Genomic DNA, 24,323 nt, shown 5'->3' on the forward strand with positions numbered 1-24,323 from the left:
ATGAATATTATAGAAGCTTCTCCCAGTTTCTGCCATCATTTTTAGTTTAAATTTCTTCTATAAATTGTGGCAGTGTTAGTTGTTGAAGATTATTTCTCCAGATACCATAGCAAAGTTCTGTCTCCAGAAGTGTTTTTTTTTCCTAATACATTTCAGTGGCTCAGTATCTTAAGATTATTCTAAATTCGAAGTGAGAGCTATTAATCTTTCAAACTTAATTCTCTTTTTTAAGGTACTCTAAGGTGAAAAATGTGAGACTCTATTTAAATAAGCTTGAGCATGGTATAATTATTCTTGATCTGTTCCAGTAATAATTTTGCATTGTTGTTGGTTTCAATGGGAGGTCCAGTCACCATGTTTTCTCTGGTTTTACTTGATTGTCTACCATACGTCAGATCCACATCTCAGAGAAGCACAGTTCTCCAAAATCTGTTCTTTGGATTCATCACAGAACAGCCCTGTTGGCCTTCACATAATCTCCAGTCATAGAAACCTGTCTGTCTTCTGGTATTGGTGTAAATCTCTTCTTCTGAGGTTCACACTTTGTTACCTCCTCTTACTACCTATGTCCTAACCAATCACCCCTTAAGATACGTATTGGCTAGATAGTCCTGTGTTTGGTATGATGATTGATACTGGAGTCATATAGCTTTATAAGTTATATCATGCAACTGTGATCCTGGTTTTGTAAGTACTGTTTTGTATAAGTAAGGCACGGTATCAAGCTGAAATTTGTATTTTTTACTGGCGGGTCCTCAACGTATTGGTGGCAACTATTCAAAATTTGGTGGTTGATATGGATATTGAACTGAATTTTTCATGTGGTATGTTGCCTTTATATTCCAAGTTCAAGTCCTTGACTCCCTTCATGCCACTGTATTTGAGTGTCCTCCTTTTCAAGTGTTGTGACCTCTACCTTTCTATTGCTTGTACCTTTTAATGATGAGCTATTTGTTTCTGTGCCTTCAAGCTTAGAGTTGCTTATTCTTATCTAAATTAGTAATTAATAAAGCAGTATGTAGTTGAGTAAGTGGTGTGTCTGGTGATGAGCTCACACAAGAAACATTCTAAGGGATGGAGAGATAAAGAAGCATGGGAGGAAGAAGTGCCATCAGTAGAGCTGAAGCACTCAGTCTGAGGAAGCAAGGCTGCAATGGAATAAATGGTGTTCTTTTCCACCCAGTACACCTCAGCGAGGATGCAGTGAGTTGAGGTTTCAAAATAACTTATTCACGCAAGAATCTCGGGATGACTGTGGAATTCATTCCTTTAACGCAAATAGCTTAGTCCTTAAATTCTTTCTTATGAATCTGCTGCTGCTTGATCGTCTTTTGGGGTACTAATTTATGATTGCACAAGAATTGGAATGCTTGTGATGCAGACCTGGAAAAATGAGCTGAATAAAAATGAAGTGACTTGATCTAGGAGAAGCCTGGAGACAGAATGAATGGGGAGGGTGTTTTGTACCCCCTTATTTTCTCCCTCTCAATATCTAAGCCTAGTTTTCACTTCCGCACAGTCTGTCATTTCAGGGCTATGTGTATCTCAGCTCACTCCAAATGTCGTTTGGTGTCTTCGCACACCTATGAGAGTGGTAGTTGTTAAATAGCATGGTCACAGTTTGACAGCCGATGTCAAAATATAGCCAAGTAATATGTTGTGTGATGGGTGCACATGATGTTCCTGGTAGCTGTACTTAAGAATTATTATGCCAACGTCTGTCTTCTAAAGATTTCTCCTATTCCTTTTTGACACTGGTGTTGCCTTTCTTCTCATGCTTATTTCCCCTTACTTCTTCTGAAGCTGCTACAGGAAAATGAATGAGAAAATGAAGGAATGTGATTGAGGAAGCTGAGGAGAGACGGCAACTGAGTGTGCATTGTATGTAATTTGGAGAATAGGACTCTGACTGAGGCCAACAGCTCTGGGCAGGTGACCTTGGGGTAGAAGAATTTTGACATACTAGGGTCTTTTGCATTAATGCAGTAAGGCAGTGAGAAGAGGGGAAACCTCCTGGGGCAATGATACTCAGTTCAAACCACCATGTGATCCTCTTAGAAAAGCTTGAGTACCTCACGGTAAAAAGCAATATTTCTTTAGAAACATGGTCTGGAAAATTCTGTAGTACATCAGAAAGTGGTAACACTACAGCTGAAGACTGCATTCAAACTTTTTAGTATTAAAGGTGACATTAATTTTTCTTTAACTGCATACTTCAATCTGACCTATAAAGTCACATCCAACTCTTGATTTTTCTTTAGAAACTGTTTCTACCTGAGCCAGTTTTGTTTCTGAACAGATATAGCAAATATAGAAATATATGCAAATTTACTTCTGCAGAGGGTACAGCGTGTTCTGGTTTGGTTTTGTCCACTCAGTAATGTGGCAATGTAAAGGGTTTTCATTCTTAACCTCACTGACTTGTGTAGGTCTGGAGCAATGTAGTCACTCCAAGGTGCTTCACTGTATAGATGTTAGTTCTCCTTCTCTTTTTGTACTGTCCCTGCTTAGCAAGGCTGTTGCCAATGCTGCTTTGAAACGTCCTTCAGGGAAAGTAAGTGTAAATTACGGTACAATCGTGGACAATTTACATAGGCCTCCCTGTGTTTCTTTGTCCCCTTTCCTCCTATTCCTTCTTTGTATTGCCTACTTCCTGTTTGTGGTTTCTGTAGAACTGGGAGAATAATAATATACCCATCAGATGTTCTGCCTCCTAACCTCTGAAGCCAAGTTCCTTCCTGTTAACCAAATCAGAAGAACGCTTGTGGGGTCCCTCCAGCTCACAAGTTCTTACTTGCGCAATGTTCTCTAAAGCCAGGGATGCCGAGTAGGCTTTAGTTCAGGGCAGGGTTTGGCCCCTTGAAGCATTTGCTGAAGTTAGGGACCTTGAACTTTGGCCTTTTCGATTTTCTAGTGCTAGTGCCAGGAGTATGGGCTCTAAGAGCAATTAGGACAGTGAGCTCTTTGCCACGTGGTGTTTGCATCCATATTGTTGGCTCTTCAGGCCCATACTGTATTTATGAAAACTGAAGTTAATGTATCGGCTGATGGACTAGGCAGCGCCACGCTCGTGTTCAGTATGTCAGGACTGCATAAAGGATCTGTTGGATTCATGCTAAGGCCTGTTTGCTAGGGCCCGGCCTTTCCGTTTAGGGAGTGATTTGAAACTTCACCTAAATTTTCTACTGTGGGCGTGCATGTAAACAAGAATTGCAGGTGAGTCTTGGCTTTGGCAAAGGTTTGGAATTGGGCTTAGCCTTTGTTTCCAGTATTATAGAATGAATTGGTTGATTACTTAAAAAATAATATAACCAGATTCTAACTGAAAACAATGACTTTTTTTTCAACATAAAAAATCTGACCAACCCCTTCGAGAAGGTCCACTTAGTACACTGCCCATAACCGTTTTCATGTAATTGTATTTAAAAACTGAAATCTTTGGGTTTTGAGCTGTAAAGCTAGTAAAGAAGAATGCGCTACTAAGTAAAGTCTTCAAATCCTTCTCTCTAAGGAGTTTTAACAAAGATACTTTTCCTTAGGAAAAACATAGCAAAGGTTGCTGTGTACAAGTCCTTGGGAATTAACGATTACTAGCAGAAAAAGGGTCTTAAAGAGATTTCTTGTTTTAAAAGCATTACCATGCATATCTCTACACGCTAAGGATCTGTTTTCAAGCAGAATTTTTTTAAAATGAACTAGGCTTCTCTGAATCATCTGAATAAAGAATTTTTAATTCTGTTCTTAATGAATAAAGTGAATATTTAAATTTGCATTAGTTTTGTATAACCAAAAAGCTTTGAACAAAGTTATTATATTAATGCTAAAGCTGAACAAAAACTGTAGAATTGTATCAGTGGAGTCCTGGTGCTATAAGCTTTGACTCCAAATTAGCATCTTTAGGTTACCCAAAACTTTTTTTTAAGCAGCTGACATTCATGTCATTTGTTTCCACCAGGGGTGGCAAGAAAAAGAACGTATCTAAAAATATTCAAAATGTTGCGGCTCGTAAGAGGATCAAAAGCTATCTTTTTCAAGGTGACCTTGCATGTATTATCCTGGGGACACCCCCCCCCCCCCATCGCCCACCCCAACTGTGTAGTGGTTTACAACTTTAATATGTAGGAAATCAACCTAGTTGTTAAGATTAATGTTCTTTTTAGTGGGAAAAGCCTGTTTGTGTGTGGGTTTTTTTTTTTTTTAAACTTCTCTGTAACCCAAAACACACCCCAACTTTTAACCGAAAGTAGACAGCTCAGGCACGTATAGCTTGCCAGATCGACGGCTTTCTCAAAAAAAAAAAAAAAAAAAGCAGCTAAAGTTTTTAAAGGGACTGGCTGTACAAAAGGCGAAGAGCGCGCTGGAGCTGGGGGCTCATCATGTCAGGGCGGCGGTGCGTGTGCCCGGCCGCCGGCCTTGCGGCATTGTCTCCCGGCGGAGCGGCGCGGCGCGGCCGGGCCCCGCCGGTGCGGAGCGGTGCGGTGCGGAGCGGCGGGGAGCGGAGCGGAGCGGAGCGGAGCGGAGCGGAGCGGCGCCGCGCTGCGCTGCGCTGTGCTGTGCCGTGCGGTGCCGTGCCGCGCCGCGCCGCGCTCGCCTCTCTCCCTCGCTCGCTCCCTCGCTCGCTCTCTCCCCCCTCCCTCCCTCGCTCTCTCGCTCTCCCTCTCTCTCTCTTACACTGCCAGCCCCTGATGTGATGGCGAAGAAACCCCGTTGACAAGGCACTGCTTTTTCATGACGGTGAGTTTCCCTTTGAGTGTATTATAATTTTGTGATAAAAATTTCAAGGAAAAAAAAAAACACACAACCTCCTTCCTCCCTTCCTTCGGGGAGGGAAAAGAGAGAGGGGGGAAATCTATCTCCAGACAGACAGAAAAGAAAGAGGAGCAAATTAACAACCAGGAGTTGCCAAAACCAGGATATTAGGTTTCAGCCCAGAGAGCTATTGGCTCTGGGGCTATGTATATAAATATATATCTAGAGAGAGAGCGAGCGAGAGGGGAGACGAGGAGGAAGAAGAGGGATATTTTGTGGGTGGCTGTTGTTTGGGCAGATGTGGATTCACATGGAAATGAACTATATTTTTTTTTTTTTCCGCGAGGCTGTTGGTGGTGGCTGCTGAGGGCACTTAAAAAAAAAAAAAAAGTTGTTTCTTAAAATAAAGGCGAGGGGGGAGGTAGAAGGGAGAGATAAGGTTTCAGGTCCAGGCTGATAGCTGCAGAGAGGGGAGAGGTTTGGGGTGGGTTTTTTTTTTCTTGCTGATGCCATGCAAATTCAGGAGAGGAGGGAAGAAAAATCTCTTTTAATGACTCATTGATTGAGCCGGTTTAAAATTAGTTGTTGTTGTTGTCTTTTTTTTTTTTTTTTTTTTATTTTCCGCCCCCTTGATGGCCATCAAGAGAGGGATGGAAAGAGGAGAGGAGGGAGAGAGTGTGTGTGTGTGTGTATGTGTGAGTGTGAGAGAGAGAGTGAGAGGGAGAGAGGGGGATAGAGAGAGTGTGTGAGGGAGAAAGAAAAATAATCTTTTCAAATCTCCTCCCTCTTTTTTTTCCCCCCTCGTTTCTTTGCTTTTCTCTAAAGCTCTGTGGTCTGTGAAACACTCTTTCTTCCTCCTCGCCGGGAAAATGGAGACACTTCGTCTCTCTCCTGGCTGTAGAGCTGGGAAGGATTTTTCTTTTCTTTTTTCCTTTTTCACTCCTGGCTTGATTTTTTCCTTTCCCCCGTCCACTCGCTGCCACCCTAATCTTGTCATTTCTTTGAGCTTGTGTCTCAGATTTGTGCCTTCTGGGGATTTATTTTTCACTCGTTTCCTCGTTTTCGGTGTTGCTACTAGATTTGATTTGATTTGTTTGGTTCTTTATTTGCAATTTCCTCTGAACTGTTCCGTGCCTCCTGCTTTTAACCAAGGAATGGAAACGGTGCTGCTTTTTGTGGGTGCGCGAAATGCTCGGGCGGTAGGTTTGGGCTAATGCGCTTTTTTCTCCTTTTCGGGACCAAGTTTGCCGCTGTGGGTTTTTTTTTGTTTGGGGTTCCCCCCCCCCCCTCTTTTGGAGAGAGAGTATTTTAACTGTAACGCCTCTTTAAAACATAACAATAAACCGTCTCTTTCTGGAGTAACCCGTTTGGCTTTGCCGTAGAGTGGATGTGAATCTGATTTCTTTGTGCTGCTGGGATTATTTTCCGTCAAAGAAACAACGTTTCAGAAATAGTTTTTACTTGTGGCTTAAAACAGTAGTTGGTTGTGGAGGGCATTTTCTGAAATCCTCACAGTTCACATGCATTGCGTTACGGGGCGGGGGGGGGGGGGGGGCTTCAGTACTTAAGTTGTAGTTTGTTTTCGCTATTAATTGCAAAATTCACGTAGAGATGATGGCAGAAAGCAGGGGTAGTAGTGTTAAAAACGGGGCAAAATTAAACGACGTATAGAGGGCCCGTTTGTATTTACTTAGAGCCGTTACTAAATAATCGGTGGGGGAAGGAAAGCGATGTGGAGGCCTTTGCTTTTCCCCCGGTTCTCCGCTCCCCGCTCCGCTCCTCCCCGGGGCTCGGCACTACGGAACGAAGCGGGATTTGAAGGAGAGGGCAGAGGTCCCCCGGAGGTGGCTGCGGCCGTGCCCGGGGCTCGGCGGCGAGCGTTTGCGGTGCAGCTCTCGGTGCGAGTGGGAGTGGGAGAAGAGGGGGGAAAATGGCGCTGCCTGGCTTCCTGCCAGCGTTTGTTGCGCAGTTTCACGCTGACTCTCCTCCCCCACGGGCGCCATTTTAAGGTCCTTTCTGCTGTCGCCGCGCCGTGTGGGGCGTTGCCGTCGCGCCGCGCTCGGGCCATTTCTCTTTCTCTCTCGGAAGCATTACTCTCTCGGGCCTTGAAATCCTCTCCCCGAAATCGCAGAAGCTGCTTGCTTCCCCCCCCCCCTCCCCCGCTCTTTCTTTAAGAAATTGCTGTAAGGGGTTTCTTCTGTGGGTGCCGTGGGGGCAGAGGTGAAGGATTCTTGGCTGTGTGTGTGCAGGGGAGCGGAAAGGGCGGATTGTTTCGGTCAGGGTCTTTTCGGGAAGGGCCCCGTCAGAGTTGTCGCTCGGAATCGCTGCCTCCCCAGGCTTCCCCCATCTCTTCAGTGGGCTGAGTCACTGTCCCGTCGGGTACTAAACCGGCTTGGTTCAGAGGGGCCCGTGCTCCCAGCTTAAAGCCTGTAAACATCACGTCAGAGCTTGTTTCCGTATCTCTGAAATACGTGTTTCTTGACATGAGGTGCATTCAGAGTGCAGGAAGAAGAAAGATTTGGAAGAACAGCCTCTCCTGTTGAATGGTGACCAAAAGATACAATGTGTCATTAAAAAAGAACTCCACCTTTAAAAAATGCTGCAGTGTAGCACATAGGGCAAAGTAATCTTCATTGAGATCCTTCAATATCTTTAAAAGTGCTTGCAAAAATACAAGGGCAAGTAACTTTTTGGTGAGTGGGTAGATAACTCATTTTGTTGCTGTTAACTCTCTTGGTAATTTTCTTTGAGGGGGGGACTAGCATCTTTCCAAGTTTTTATCATTCCTTTATGTCTCACAGGAAGCAGTGCTTTTTCCAAATCATTCAAATTTGGCAGCTCCACTTTAATGTGCTTTTGAAGTTTTGTTTTGGTGCTGGTTTTTAGGGAGAGTGTTGAAAATGGACCATTTTTTGATCAAACCTTTTTTTTTTTTTCCATTTCTGTGTAATCTGATCAATGCTCGCAAGGCTTAATACCCACATCATCATCATCATCCGTATTTGGGAACAGCAAGTATGCTGCCAGACCAACTCATGCTGCGCCCACTAAGGAGTGCGGAATACTTGTTTAGTTCTTCCTTCTATGCTTTTGGACAGATCAGAGGAGGGCTTAGCCATGCCTCTTGCTTGTTCCTGAAAGAAGTGGGAGATTTCTTTAAAATTTGGGATTAATTTTAAGGCTGTTTAAATTCTTTACCTGTTGGTGTTGAAGGGTTTTAAGCAACATTTCTTGTGAAATTCACATTTTTATTGCTTGGAATATACTAAAAAAATTGTTCTGATATAAACTCTTTCCAAAGACTTTCACAGGGACAGCATTGTCAACATTTTAGCTTTTTAAACAGTACACCTGCTAAAACTTTAATGATTTAAAAATGTGTTCAGTACAGTATTTGTACTAATTTACATATTTCGGAAATCGTATTGTTACATGACATTCACTTTCTTTAAGTGATTATTTTGTATTTTTGTTAACAGTAGTCAGGATCAAGATGCTGAGTTGTTTTTAGTGGTAGTGTATTCTTATACAATAAAATTTCTCAATTATGTACTGATGTCTGGCAGATAGTGTGTGGATTTTTTTCACTAATTCATGAAAATAATGAAGAAATCACAGAAATAGGATAAAAATGACCAGTTTATATTCTCTCAGGGCATAATACTTGCCAAATAACTACATATGCTCTCCACTCTGACCTGGTTGCATTAAAGCAAAATGTATTCTCATCTTGAGATCTTTGGCAGATAGTATTTAAATATACTAGATCTGTTCTTTTTAGATGTATTTCTTCGGCTGTGTCTGACCTTAAAAGTTTTTTCTTGTTTTGGCAAGTGGTACTTTGTATTTCACATAGCCTATTTATGTTGACGGAGGAGTGCAAAAGTTCACTGTGTTGATACGCTAGCACAGTTGTGCTTTCATTGGTGTACCTTGGCTTATTCACTAGTATGATACTCGTGTATTTTAAGTGTGTTCTTATTTTGTTCATACTTCGAGCACTTGCCTTGTGTGTTATACCTGTATTCTTGAGTTGGTAATACTCTCAGTGTATCTGTGGCCTTAGGAGAGGTCAGTGCTACATGGTTGTGCCCTTGACAGAGATGGTTCTACCATACCTAAGTATTTACATCACCTTATAGATGTGCAGTTTTCCTGCCTCCCCCATGTGTCCTTTCCCAGTTTTTTTAGTTTGGTTTTTTTAAATTTAGTTTAATTGTACTGAGAGAAAAAAACTAAAGGCCTGCTAGTATAAGCTGCATTTCCAGTTTCCTCCAAGGACCCTTTCTGTATCCATAAAGTTTTGCAACAGGTGAGTCCATAGTCTAGAGCTGAAGAGCTTTGCAGGCATGGATGCATTGGTATGCTGCTTGGGCATTCATTGTACTCTGGCTGTATTTTCAGGGTTTTGCTGGTATACTTCCACATTGGTTCCAGAAAAGTTGTATCTGCATAACTGCAGTTATGTTTTATAATATGGCTTTATAATGGTCAATGATCATGCCTTTTCATGCTACATTAGGCTTGTGATAAGTGTAATGGCTGGTGCTTTTTAGTGTAGATGTAGCAGTGAGAGCGTGAAAGTGTGTCATCCCTGGCTAAGTAATAGGTATAGTCTAAGAGACTCGTAAGAGCCTCTTTGATAATGTAGTTCATTCTGTTCAGAGAGTTGGCATAATTTCTTTTAGTAGTTCTGCTGGAATAAGCTGCATCTGTGCTTGAAAGGTTTTTTTATAGTGATATACCCAGCATAGACATGGGGATTGTCTACAAAAACAAGCGTGTTTTGCTTTCTTACAGTAGAGGAAAAGCAGCAAGATTAATAAACTGTTTGAACATTCATTGTGACCTCCAGCTGGTTTAGTTTGAAAGTTGGAGTAAGCAGTATCGGTAAAGCCCTTGTTGCACCAACATAAATGCATAAACACCGACCTGAACTGATGTTTTTTCAAGATCATCGCATAGTTAAATGAATAAGTGTATCTTTATTTTCAAATGTTTGTTTGCCCCTGCTTTTCATTGGTGAAAAAACAATTACTGTGTCTGTATTATTTTTGCTGTATTTGAGAATCCTTGATGTTTGAGACAAAATAAATGCTAACGTGGTAAAATAGCACAAACAGACTATCAGGTTTTTTTTTATTGCTTTAGTTTATTTTCTTGCACTAGTTTTAAAATGTTCTAGAGCTACTTCCGGTGTTACTTTGAGTAAGGGAATGCTTACCAAAAGGAAAAGAAAGTGGGCAAATCACTGTCAAAACTTAATACAGTAGCCTTTCTTTCATTGAAGGTGTTAGGAGAGGGTGCTGAAGTGAAGAGAGGGGAGTCCAGGCAGAAAGTTTTAACTTCATTGCAAGAGACTGATCGTTTTTGTAAGGGCTGATCTTATGCCTTGTCTCAGGTGGAACTTGCAATAGTTTTACCGTGAGCTTGATCTGAGTGTGGAATTTCAAGATCTGGTGTTGAAGCTTGAATTTACTGAGATGTGTCAGCTGCAGAAAAGATCTTGGCATGACTGAAATAGGTGGGAAAATCTCCATTGGCTTTTGCAAGGCATTGGCTTCAACAAGGACGAGATTGGCAGTGTGGAGGATTTTCAGTGTGGTTTTGGGGGCTTTGGTATGGACTGCACTGCTGAACTAGTTACACATCTGTCAGTTCATCGTATGCAAATTTCAGTTAATTTCCCAAACATCGTAACTGAAAGGAGTATAAATCTCCATTCAGCTTTAATTATTGACAGTTGTTAGCTGATACTAGCTTGTGAGAACCATGCCTGTGGCAAGGTAACCTTTCTTTTTTTAAAAAAACCCCAAAACCTAGTATGGACTAGAGTGGCAATGAAAAGGTATTAATTGAGCATTTGTTTATAAATTAATTGAGAAATGATCAGTTCATAAGGAAGTTACATTCTGGGACTGCATAAGTGGTTTTTTCAGAATCTTTGAAAATTATATGCATAGAATGAAAAGTATGATACACAGGTATTCTCTAGTAGAAACAAGGTGAAAACATCTGAAGAACAGACTCGTCGTTTCTTGAAGTATTGTGTTGCCCAAATAATGTATGCTAATAGCCTGCATTATTGCATACCATAGTTTCTAGAAATACTTAAGAGCATCTAACTTCCTTTGGGCAGGTGAACATTTCTTTCCTAAGGAACCGCTGAGATTACGCCTCTTCCTTTTCCTCTTTTGGGATGAAACCAGGACCTTTCAAAACGTTTAATGACTATTGAGATTCCTGAAGAATTGTGTATGTGCTGGAGCAGCTTAGAAGACAGAGCCCAAAACAGGTTGTAGCATGGTGATGAGGATAGTCACTGCTGGGAAAATGGGCTGAGCCGAGTGTTCAACCTGGTGAATCCCGTGGGGTAGGTAAGAATCCTGACCTCCAGGCTGCAAGTTACTCTGGATTTTCTCTATGTGGTTTAAAAAAAATCTGTTTCCAGATGAAAGTCCTGTCAAGAGATTGGTGTTGCCAAAAGCAGCTCTGGATGCAATAGGAAAAAATTGTATTGAATAAATTAGAAATTCAATGCTGAACGTGTGTGTCTGAGGGAAACCAGATTTTAGACAGCTGCACCAGGGGTTCACACATCTACTTGATGTGCTTGACTGTAGCTGGATTGACCTTTACTGTCATACATGCTGTTTTAACAATTGAACTGCATATTTCCATTTTTTTCTTAATATACTAAAATATCACGGTAGTTCTTGGAAGCTTGATAAGTTAACACATTTGCCAAACTCAAATCAAGAATCTTTTTTATGGTATACTAAAGGGAAATAAAATTGCTTGGATAAACAACCTATTGTAGTTGTCCATGCTTTAGTGTGTGGTTTTTATTTGTCCTTCTGTATGTGGAGCTGGTACTTCACAATTGTGTAGAGACCCTGCCTGCCCTCTTAGGTGTGTTCCTCTCCTGCCAGGTCTTAGAAACCATGAAGATGCATAATGTTGCACTTACCAATTCACGAGAGGTAGCACTTTTGTGTTTCTTTCCTTCTTGCTATTTATCAGACTTCTGAATAGTTCCCATTTTTTGGAGTAGGTTTTTTTTTGTAGGGAGGTTTTGCATCATTCTTCAGAATATTTAAAACTACAAATTTCTTTTCATACTCTGTTGTATACAGATGTCTTCGAAATATTGATGATTAAATTCAGTTCCACAGCTAATTTCAAACATTGTAAGTTCATCTTAAAAGTACTACTGGGATTTAGAATCTTGGAATGCAAACATGTTTTCATGTATATAGAAAATTCACACTTGCATGTTGCACTGTGTAACTAGGTTAGAATCCCAAATTTCTTACTTTGTTGGCTCTTTTTTAGAGCATGAGTCTTGGTAGATTTTGCAACAGTATAGTAGTTGCTTTTTGTTGATTACTCTGGAAGAGAAAATATTTATAAGAAATAATTACATGCTGTAGAATATAAGCACAGCATGGTTTACAAGTGAGTAGTTAAATCCTTGTGTTTTACGAAGTACATTTTTAGAATTAATTTTGCTTCCTTATTCCTGTTGTCCTGAAGTTACAACTTTTTCATAATTATGCCTTCTGTATTTTTCCCTGAGTAAAATTGAGAGCAAGATTTTAATTTGCAATCAAGTTTTTCAATATTTACCTCTTTTCCATTGAATACTGTGTCATTATTCTGCTGCACGTAATTTTTTACAGTAGTGGGGGGGGAGTGGAAATGCCTCTTAGTAATTGTTTTTTTGCATTCTATCTGTGTAAAAGAGTTTCTTGACAATGAAAGGCTTGATGTGGTGAGCAGCTCTTAAGTTTGTCATAAAACACATGCTTGGTTAGTTACAAGAATCTGAAATTGTCCAGTTTGCAAGATACTGGATTGTTCAAAAGTAGCATGGACTTGAAATGTAAGAATAAAATATATGGTAATAAGGGTTTGAGTTTATACTCTTATCTTACACTCCTGTGTTGCAGAGAATGCAAATGAGGCTTTGTTCCTGTGTAGGTAAGTTTCCCTCAATGAATCCAAGGCTGTCTGTTTGGAACCTGAGAGATAACTGACAGTGCGTGTAAGGCAGTAGTTACAGCACCTTGAAGCGCATACTGCTTAAATGATACGTGTTACCTAACACGTGGTAAAATGGCGTCCTCCCCTCCCACAGTTCAGAAGCACACTGAGCAAAATGCTAGCGCTGCAGAAGTTAATGGAAGTTGTGATGGAAGTTTGTGTGAGGGGAAGACTAAGGACTTCAACTCTTGGCGTTTTGCCTCTGCAGTCAGTGTGGAATCACTTAACGCTGCTGTGATCCTTTGATGTAATTTAACAAGGGATGGATGCTTTTATTGGGTTAATAGAGTTATCTTACATCTGTATTCAAAAAGGATATGAGGGATAAAAATGTCCATGAATTTGGTCTAGTAGGCTTGGTTCACTACAGTACCATTCTCTACGGTGACTACTGCAGTAACCTTGATTTCTTCTATTTTCATTGTTCTGGTGATTGTTGTTACAGTGGCAGTTTATTTCTTTAGTATTCCATAATGAAGTTACTATGAATGTTGGGATTGTAGGTTAAAATTCCGGAGAATGGTGGTGTAGAGCACCAGAACGGTAAAGAAGGTTTAATGACTCAGATCCATTATAAAACATGACGGAGGTGTCATCAGAGTTCCTGCTGACTGGACGTGTACAAAGTCTTACTGAACTTGTAAGGATTAGTGGGCATGTCTTGTAACTGAAACAGTAGTTGCTTCAGGTACTGCGTATGTTACGGTATGCAAGTTTAATTATTTCCCACTATAAAGTTGTAACTACAGCAGTCATTTCCTTGCTTCAAAGCTTTGATTTCTAAAGGTCAGCATTCACTCTCAGAAGTCATGGGCCAGCATGCTGCCAGTAAGGAACTGATCCCATGTAGTTGTGTGGAAGTTACAAGACTGTAGATTTTTACAGCAGTTTTGCAGATAAATTTATTTACTTGTGGCTTACCAAGTTTTGATGTTGATTGTATCACACTTTAAGGAATTACTGCTCTAAGTGCTGCTTTGCTGAACTAGCCACTATCTTAGGCTTTTTACAAAATGTGAAAATAGTATTTTACTGCTTTGTATCTGCAGTTATGTTATCTGAAACGGGGTGGATGTGTCCAGGCAATGGCATGGCGCGTGCGGGGGCATGGCTGCCAATGGCCACGCTCCTCAGTGGGCAGCGCTGGGCAGATGGGGCCGGGCTGGGGGCACGGCAGGCTGGGCTGCCTGGCCCTCAGGTGGGTTAGGGGCCTGGCGGTGAGCGGGTTGGCCACCGCGAGCTCAGCAGCTCTCAGCAAGGTCAAAAAAAGGCTCTGTCTGAGGGGTTGTTTAGCCTGGAGAAGAGGAGGCTGAGGGGAGACCTTATCACTCTCTACAACTACCTGAAAGGAGGTTGTAGTGAGGTGGGTGTTGGTCTCTTCTCCCAAGTAAGTAGTGATAGGATGAGAGGAAATATGCTCAAGTTGCATCAGGTGAGGTTTAGATTGGATATTAGAATCATAGAATCGTAGAATGCTTTGGGTTGGAAAGGACCTTTAGAGATCATCTAGCCCAACCCCTCTGCAGTATGAGGAAAAACTTCTTCATGGAAAGAGTGGTTAAGCATTGGAACAGGCTGCCCAGAGAGGTGGTGGAGTCATCATCCCTGGAGGCGTTCAAGAAACATGTAGACGTGGTGCTTTGGGACATGATTTAGTGGGCATGGTGGTGATGGGTTGGTGGTTGGACTGATGATGTTTGAGGTCCTTTTCAACCTTAATGATTCCTAGTTTTTACGTTCATTAAAAAATAATCCAGCCACCAAGCCAGGAAACGTGAAATTAATTATTACTCTACCCTTAATTGGTTTAGTGCTGGACTTGGTAGTGTTAGGTTAATGGTTGGACTGGATGATCTTAAAGATCTTTTCCAACCTAAACAATTCTATGAAACTATAAATGACTTTGAGAAAGGAAAATAATTTTTCTGTGACAAGCTTGAATACAATTTGAATATAAAATCCAGTATTACCACAGTTTTGAATACTCCCATTTTTTAAGTTATAAAAATCATGTACAGTGTATGCAGCATGTATGAATAGCTGGACTGTTTCTGCACAAATCCAGTTTTAATGACTCTGCAGGTTGTAGACCCTGCATGTATTGCATGATACTGTCGATTGTGTAGCATGCTCATTAAAAATTAGGCTGGTAAGGACTGCTGGAGGTTATGTGGCCCTGCCCCATGCTGTATGCAGAGCTAGCTTCAAAATTAGGACAGGTTGGTCAGGGCTATTTGAGTTTTGAAAATTTCCAAAGAGGGTGATTCCACCCTGTTGCTTAAGCATTCTTGTTTGTGAACTTTTTTCCTTACATCTGGTTGGGATTTTCTGTGTTGCATCTTCTGGGTGTTGCCTCGTGTCTTGCTGCATGCTGATGAGAAGAGGCTGGCTCTGCTTGTCTTAGCACGGCTTTTAGCTAGTGGCAGACTGCAGATAGCGCCTCGGTTAGCGTTCTGTTGTCCGGGCTGAACAAACGTAGTTCCCTCAGACTTTCTTAGTGCCATGTGCCTGCAGGATTTTATTAGCACGCTTGCTGGACTCTTTCAAGATTTTCTGTATTTCTTTTAAGGGGGGGATGTGTGTATGTGTGGCAAACTGGACACTATTTCAGATGGGAGCTCACAAGTGCTGAGTAGAGGGGAATAATTGCTTCCATTGACCTGCTGCCTGCACTGCAGCTAGTGTGAGAGCGGTGGCTGTATTAACTGGACATGTGTGGCTGCGGTCCGACAATTGCTTTAAGCTGGCTGAAGCACTGCTGCCTTCCCCCGTACTTAACTACCCCGCTCCCTCATTCCTATTCCCTCTCGTGTGCTGGCACTAGCACCCTTGTAGCCCCGTGGCAAGCCAGAACCAAATCAAGAAGCTAATCTAAGTTGAAACAGATCAATGTATCTTGTTAGATCAATTTTCTGTTCCAGGCGACTGCTCAAAGCCTTGAGCTGACTCAGGGAAAGCGGATGAAAGGGTGCAAGACTGCTTTCTTCCTCTGTTGTTGGTCTGTGCTCTGTAGTAGGTGAGAGTGCTGAAAGGAAGGCAGGGGCTTTAAGGCTGAGTTATAGCAGTTCCCCAGAGGGTTGGCCTGCATAGCTGGGATTTCCTTGTCAGTTTTATTACTTTCACCTTTTCTCATATTCTGTTTGAGAGTGTGCGATAAAGGGCACTCTGATTATTTCCCAAAAGAGATAGGCAGTGCTGCTGCCACAAGTACATGTGACCCAGGCTCAAGTATATACTGGGTTCACCAGTGCCATAGCAGGGGTATGAAATAAAACAGTAGAGGCTTTGCTAATGATAAGTTACAGGGAATCTCTCTGCTGGATTGTGACTAATTAGTAAGGATTGCCCTTCGTAAATTGGTTGGATGAACCAACAGGGCTGAGTTTGGCCTACTTATGATAAACTTTGATCTTTTTGTGGGTTTTTTTGGTGGTTTTTTTTTTTTTTTTTTTGAAAAAAGACATTGTAGAACAGTATTGATGATAATTAGATATTTGTTAGGCTACATTGTAACAGCTCTCCAGCAGGTTGTGTGAATCTTCCTAATGTGTATTTTTCCCCAGCTGTTTCTAGCGTTGCCCTTCTCAAGCACTGGCTGCACTCATGGGCCCGGATGGCCCGGACAAGCCTCACCTGGAGCCTCCACCCACACCCTTTGCCCATGGGCTAAAGCCCCTGTGAACTGATCCAAATACAGAAGTGACTCAATCTTCAAGAGTCTAGGCCAGTGGTCTCCAGATGTTTTTGATCACACACCCCATCTGTAAAAGTTTTTAGAGCATCCACCCCCAATATACGTATATTTATTTACAAATTATATGCATGTACTACTGAAGTTCTAATATTTTCTTTCTGCACCCCTGTGGATTGTCTTGTGCACCCACTGGGGTGCACACATCCCACTTTGGAGACCACTGGTTTAGGCTACATAACTCTAATCCTCTAATTCCATTCATTGTCTCACATTTTATTTTCAAACTGTCTTGGTGTAATACGGCTTACACCCATTTCATACATCAATCATTAGTTTGGCCTACTATACCTTAACAAACACTGACGAGGACAGAATTTGTATAACTTGTGTATAGAAAAACTGAAAAGATAGTGGGCAAGAAAAGCAGCAAAGTTTTCTACCGTTTGTGCTGTGGAAAATGTGTTAGGAAAATTTCACAAGGACAGGCTTGTATTTATTAATACACTTTTATTTGATCATCTGTGTCAAGGTCATGTGTTGCTAAAGTTGCCCTCTTTTCTAAATAGACTGAATGAGTAGTTGTTTTTGGGTGTGCAAGGACTCGGTCTGATTGTGCACCTCCTCTGTTGCTGTCCTGAAGTTAACAGGACGCTAATCCTCATTGAAAATCTGCATCAGTTAAAAAGATTTAAACCTGCAGTTTTGTGGTTCTGTAGATCTTGGGTACGTGTAGTGAAATAGGAACAGAAATTAGTCTGAATAGGTAGGATTGTGGCTTGGTTGTGATCTTGATTGTTCTTTCACAGACCACATACCCCTACATGTGCTGTTTGAATTGCGTGTTGGTCCTGTGGTATTTCACAAAAGCACTGCCATGCAGCATCATGTTAGTGTAAAGTTACCTAGCCATCATGTGTGGAGATGTTGAGATGGTAGTGATCTGTCTGTGCTTTATTTGCAGTTTTCAAGGTGCAGGAGCATGTAGCCCCTTAGGCTGTGAATGCTGATCAGAACAACTTCTTAATGTAGCAAGAGCTGTGTATGATAGGTGTGTTCATGGCTCTGTGAGGGTCTACATTCATCAGCTGTATGAAAACTTGGTAACGGTTTGATACAGTCTAGCTTTCTGGTAAACCAGAATTAAAAAAAAAAAAAGTGACATAATATTTCTTTTCCATGTATGTATAGAATTCTGCTAGTGATGACAAGAATGTTGTTAAAGCTTGTTGGGAAGATGCCCTTCTGAGGGGACTGGTTGTGATTCTTGGTGTTTATCAAAAATGTAGCTGTTTTCTTTGGGTTTTATTGTCTGTTGTAAACTGGTAGGAGTTTACAGTATGTTGGGTAGATTTTTCTTTTATGCTCCTTGTGAAATGAGGAAAAACAACAATTTGTTTTTTCTAATAAAGCCAGCTGCGTGTTCAGCTAAAGGGCTGAAAAGAATATGTATTACTATTAAGATTTTCTGTCATTGGTGTTTTCATGCAATTTATTTTCCTTCTGATAGTTATATGCAGGTTTTCAAGATTTCAGTGAACTTACCAAATTTGTCTAATTTGTGTTAGTTTTAATACCCACGGGAGTCCTGATCGATCAAAGTTCTGTGTGGTCACTTTCCATAATGTTGAACCCTTTCTGTAGTATAGTCACAGTGAGTATTTGGTTTTTGTAAAGCAAAGACATTTTATTTTGTTTAATGATGTCAGTATTGTCATATGGGATGGGATGGGATTTTCAGAAGTAGGCATGCAGTGTGAAAACAAAGATCCTGTTGACTTTGGGTAGAGCTGATTTTTTACTTTTGGTTAGCTAGGAGTCTTTGAAACCTTGCTTTTGAGAGATAGATATGCTGTTAGAGGAAGTAACAGCTTTCTGCAAGTAGTACTAACAGTGCAGTTGAAGCACAATGCTAATTGCTTATTAATTTGTTCCTACTGATGCACATTTAAATTTTGTGACATAAAATGTCATGTGATTTGCTTAGCATTAAATTGCAAGATCAGTGCTCATGCTGGTGGCTGTATGCAGCAGTGAGCAGATGTAATGCTGAATCATGGGAGAAATTATTTTTCTTAGCATCACCTCATGAATGCTGATTTTGTTGACATTTGAGGTAGTTCTCTGTAGCTGTGCTTTGCTTTCCTGCTCTCCCAGAGAGGTGATACTGAGGGATCCTTATAGTGATGTATGCTCTGGTTCTGCTTCACCCTCACTGTAAGCTAAAGCGCAGGAGATTGAAGAAAAAATCTGAATGAGGCTATGCAGAATAGAGGACAGGGTATCCTCTGCTAGTCTAAAGTATACCCTGGTTTCAGAATCAGTGGAGTATAGACGAATTTCAGGAAAGAGGTTACAGAATCACAGGACTGACGTGGGAAGGGATGGCTGGAGATCACCTCATCCAACATCCTGCTCACAGCAGGCTCAGCCAGAGCGGGCTGCTCAGGGCTGTGGTCCAGCTGGGTTCTGGGTATCTCCAAGGATAGAGACTCCATAACCTTGCTGGAAGACCTGTGCCAGTATTTGACTATGTACCCTCAGAGTTTAAAAAAAAAAAAAAAAAAAAAAAAAATGGCTGCTTAAATAGGTTGGTTGGTTTGTTTCGATTTGTGCCCCTTGCCTCTTGTTCATTCACTGGATACCACTGAGAAGAGTTTGGCTCAGTCGTCTTTACACCTTCCCACCAGGTCTTTATACACACAGATAAGATTCCCCCATAGCCTTTTGTTCCGCAGGCGGAACAGTCCTGGTGCTCTTAGCCCCTTGCATAACAGACGCTCCAGTCCCTTCATTGTCTTAATCATTACGGAGATCTGTATGAGGGAGAGCCTGAAGAATGATTCACGTGGATCTGGTCAGGGAGAGTAAGTTTCTATTTGTCAAGAAGTAAGAGAGAGAGCAAAATGAATTAAAGCCAAAACTGTATTAATAAATTTGAGTCATAAGTATGACAGCGGACTTTTTAAAGGAAGTCGAGGAAAAAAAACAAGCACGGAATGCACAGTATCAGTTTGATGTGATTAGAAGATACTGTGAAGATGAGATTGGGTAACTAAATGGAAGCCAGGGTACCAAGAAGTTTAGGAAATGCTAGCATCAGTTGATAATTGAACTGGTGGATGAGATGGGATCTTTACAGAGAGAAGAAGGGAGGGTGAAGTGGTCCTGAGAGTTACTGACAGGGAAAAGGGAGAAGGTACAGTCTCAGGTGACATTCTGAGAGTTACGGTGGACAGGAGAACCAGGATATGCAAACAGGCTTCGAAGGAACAGCGAGCAGAGGAAACAGTGATGGAACGTGTTTGGAACAGGCAGCACCTGACCAACTAGGCAGTGCGTAAGAGAGTTTGTGGTCATGATATTGTGAGGCTAAAAATGCTCTGCACCCAGTGAACGGATGCTTGCATTCAGTTTGGCTAATGCAAATAAATTCCCCCACCCATTGTTAAAAGGATTGTCAGAACTCTCTACTGTTAATCACAAGTTCACTTAAGTACACTTCTGAGTATTGTTGAGGAGAAACTGGAAGTGGCCGTGTTGTCACTAGCAATAACTAAGGAAGGTCTGCTAGAAAATAGCATTCTTTTTAATGCTTTGTCATGTCTCAGCTATAGTTTCAGTTCTAGCCTGTAACAACACTATCATGATACGGACCTAAATTTGTTTAGTTTTTTTGGCTGGTCAGTATTATAGGTGATAATTTGTAACAGTCTTTGTAGGTTCTGTAGTGTTCGGTTATTCCCTCACTGGGATTAGTTGCGAGTAAATTCCTATAGAAGCATTTTAATTAGACTCTTGAGATTGCGTTCAATGTTGATTTTTTTACTACCTTTTTAAGTCATAGTTCTGTGTAATCAGCTTGGTTAATCATTTGTCTTTCTCCAATTTAAATTTCTAAAAAAACCCCTAAATGGTACATGTGACTGAATTTGAGTTTGAGATAAATCAGTGGACCTCTGTAGAAGGTGCAGTTTTGTTTAAGAACTTTGCCAACAGTAGACATCTGTCAACTTCATAAATTGTTTAATAAAAAATATTGAGATATTCTAAATCGGTTTTATTGTTGAAAGCAATCTTTGGTCTGTTATGTATCAAATATCCATCCTCTCCCTTTTTGTTCTAGTTGTCATGGATGATGACGACGATGAATCCTGTCTCCTTGATCTTATTGGGTAAGTTTTCCTTAAGCAATTCGTTCAGAAAAGTTGGGAAAAACAATTTTGCAAAATCATCTTCTAGAAGGCGGTTCTATTTCAGTATAGTCTCAAGGCTAGGTGACTTGCAAATGGAATTGAGTAGCTATGCTTCACTTCCTCCATGTGGAAATGCGTGTATCATAAAGCCTTCAGTCCCGGTGTATGGTAGCTGACAGTCCACTTGCTGGCATTCTCCTCAAGAGAGGCTAAGGAATGAGTGTGCATGGATTTCGGATTCTCTTCTTAGCTAGTGTTATTCTCCTCTTAGTTTATCAGGTCAGTGTTGAAGCATGTTACTAGGGATGTTGTTACAGACTTCATTGCAAAGAACTATTTTTTTGGATTAAAAAAATAAAGATCTCATTTTTTTGAGTAGTGGAACTAGGTACTTTATTAACACTATGCTTCTGTTTTAAAGGGAAAAGCAAAATTATTATTAATTGTAAATACTTAATTTCTACTAATAACATGCATATGCATAAAAATATTAGAAAAAAAGAATTGCTACCCAGTACTGTTAAGTATTCACAACAAACAAGAATTTATCAGCATTTTGCACAAAGATACTTGATTTTAATAAAATTGGGGATTTTAAATGGTTAAATGGTCCTTTTCTTCCCCCCCCCCCCCCCCTTCATTATTTCCATAACAGATTTATTTGGAGGTTTATAATTCCATATGGGGATCTTAAACAATAATTAGGATAGCTGAAGCCTGAGCAAGATTTTTGTGGATTGTATATGTGACAAATTACCTTCCTTTGGCTAACGTTCAAGAACAGATAATGTGCTATAATGCATTCAAAACATAAGAAGGAAATTGAACATTTCATATATGAAGCTTTGTTCAAACTCTGCCAGAAATTAGTATGATATCAGTCTCATAGCAGCTAATAAAAGATTGTCTCCACTTCATACAAGAATTTTTTACTGTCTTAAATGTAGTAAATAAATAGGCCTTTTACCTTTCTCACTCACTCAAAGCTTCCAGTGAAACCAGTGAGATCTTTAATTTCAGAAAAAACAAAGTATCACCACAGTGGCTGCTGTAATTTGGGGGTTACTCTGTGGATGCTATAGCAAAAGCATTGCCAGTAATGGCTCACGGTTATGTTCTGTGAAATATACTGTGCAAGGTGGCTGATTGTAGCCGTATGAAAACACATCCTGCTTGAAACATAAAGATGATAATTGACTGCATGGGGCAATTAAGTGCTTTGTCATGAGCATGAATCACGAGGATCCTGGTACAAGTTCACAAGTGGTCCAGAAAATTAAGTGCTCTCTATACAGATGAGTGTTTGTGTGAAAAATTACAGTGTTCTTCTTGCTGCTGGCAGCAATTACTGTCTTAAGCATCTAGAAGAATGGAAAACAGCATTTTTTTTCCATCTGATCTTTGATTTTGGTAAGTGTCTTCTAAAATTCCTTCCTTACTAAAGACAATATTTGAGGTGATGAAGTGTTCTTCATTTTTAATTGCATTTTTCATGATTTAAAGCCAGTGAGTGTAATTAGTATTAAACGGCCTGGTGATTTATCAATAAAACTCGTAAGCATGATAGAACCCTATATGAGATCATGAGTTCTGTTCTCCTTAATTCTTGAAATTTAGTGTAATCTACTATGAAAATGGCATTTTGTTTGAAAATATATGTAACCACTTCTATGTTGCAAGCATAACTGTACCATAAAGCCCCTGCCAAGTACTGTCTGTTTAACAAGTCTTTTGTAAACACAGGAATGCAGTTTGGTTTTTTAAATTAAAAAAAGAGGAATAGAGGTGTATTTGTGCTTTTAGAAGACCAGCTGTAAACCTGAAAGATCTTTAACTTGTTCCCTCTTTGTTTTCTAGGATGATCAAGAGAGAAGGAGAGATGTTTTGAATTAATATTTTTTTTACATGAGAATCTCCTGCTTCTCAAAAATGTTTTATTAATAGTTGTTAATAAAGATGTTTTAAAATCAAAAAACTCCATGTCATTTTACTCTTCATGCTAATGGACATGTTGGGAAATGCTGTATAATTGTTGTATTAAAATAATCCCATGTAACAACAACCTTTTAATGTTTTTTACTTGGTCTGTATGTGCAGTTACATTAATGTATTTTTGATTTGTTTGAATTTCCAACACTCATTCTATCAAACCACATTTTTAATCTGAATTTTATTCAGTGATAGTGCTAAGTTAATAAAATATACTGAAATTGTATTTCATAATATTTAATCAGTTACTTCTGTGGTTGATTTCACTTGGAAATGTGCTGCTTTTTTCTCCAAATGAGGGGACTGTTACTCTGTCAAGCATAAGTTTTTGTTAACTTATGTTAAGGGTGGCAGAAAACACGTTAAAGATTCAGGTTTGACAATAGGGTATTTTTGTTACCTTATGTTAAGGGTGGCAGAAAGCGTTAAAGATTCAGGTTAGTAAATACCCTATTGACTTAGACACTAGTTAAACAGACATCATAGTTCGTTTCTGTAGAAGAGATGGTACCTGTTGTAGTTCTCATGTTATTTGGTGGTAGTATTTTCCTTAGGTTTTGTACTGTGTGCTGTCATAAAGTACTGTGTGTTTTAAGAGTGTGAGTAATACCCTCATAAAGGGAAGTAAAGTAGAATGCAACTATAATTTTGTGATTAACATAGTTTATTGCACGAAATGCCTTGGTACAATGACAGCAGATATGATGAACATCTGAAAATTGTGCTGATAGAGAAACAGATCCTCAGATGGTATAAACTTCCAGCTTTGTATTGGAGTCAGTGAAAGAAATGTGTTTTTACTGTAAACCTGATTTATGTGAATACAGTATCTGGCTTAGTTAAATTAACCTCGTTAGCAGAAAGGGCTTCCTAAAAGTGGTAACGTGTTTTTTTTTTTCCCCCCCCTTAAGGGACCCACAGGCTCTGAATTATTTTCTACATGGACCTACTAGTAAATCTGTAAGTAACATTCCTGTGTAGTAGACGTACATAAGCTTCATTGAGTGTATTATTTCTAAACGTGATTTTTTGTCTTTTACCAGAGCAATGAAGACTTGACTAATGCAGAATATTCTGTAGCCAACTCAAATTCAATTTTCGCCAACTCCAATGTAAGTGGTCAGGAGATAAATTATATTTGTATTGAGGTTGCATGCTCTTGTTGTGGCTTTACTTGGCTTTTATAAAACTGAATGAAGTAGACATGGGTTTTGACCTTTTTCATATGAAAATTCTGAATGCTAATGGAGCACCGTTTCGTGCTGTTAAAATTTGAAGTATTTCATTGGGTATTCAGTGGGGAATTAATTGAAAGATACTGCACTGTTGGACCATGTTTCAGAAATACCTAAACCAGCTTGCTGAGCAGTGAAAATATTATCCGTTGTAACTCTCTCCAGTAAACTGGACTTGTAATTTTAGTGATTGTAGATGTAGTAGTGCTCAAATGTAGATCTTAAAAGTTAGTCATTCATACATTTCCTGTGTATGTTAGGATGGTTTCGTTTCTTATTTCTGAGTAGAATCTGAGCTAGCAATTTTTTTAAATTAATGAATGAGGGTTTTTTGTTCTTTAGACTGAATAGCTAGCTTGGGATGTTTCCTTCCTGTAACTTCAATGTTAGGGAAGTCACTTTAATTCATTAAGTGTT

The 24,323-nt window shown here is 40.2% G+C and overlaps 1 protein-coding gene across 6 annotated transcripts in view; it reads left to right on the forward strand.

Annotated features, from left to right (window-relative positions):
- The window catches only part of BICRAL (BICRA like chromatin remodeling complex associated protein), a 47,184-nt gene that overhangs the window by 5,627 nt on the left and 17,234 nt on the right, over nt 1-24,323 (forward strand). Inside the window, exons 1-4 of one of the 6 annotated variants that reach the window (XM_009479745.2) lie at nt 4,582-4,734; nt 20,613-20,661; nt 23,583-23,631; nt 23,715-23,783. In XM_009479745.2, coding sequence (XP_009478020.1) covers nt 20,618-20,661; nt 23,583-23,631; nt 23,715-23,783 — 162 coding nt within the window. In that variant the 5' untranslated portion in view covers nt 4,582-4,734; nt 20,613-20,617. Of the gene's footprint in view, nt 1-4,581; nt 4,735-5,269; nt 5,949-6,623; nt 6,648-6,802; nt 7,443-19,328; nt 19,354-20,612; nt 20,662-23,582; nt 23,632-23,714; nt 23,784-24,323 lie in introns of those variants that run through there. The other 5 variants (XM_075706617.1, XM_075706618.1, XM_075706616.1 and 2 more) reach the window with 5 other exon arrangements.

This window comes from Pelecanus crispus, chromosome 3, assembly GCF_030463565.1.
Source record: "Pelecanus crispus isolate bPelCri1 chromosome 3, bPelCri1.pri, whole genome shotgun sequence".
Lineage (NCBI taxonomy): Eukaryota > Metazoa > Chordata > Aves > Pelecaniformes > Pelecanidae > Pelecanus > Pelecanus crispus.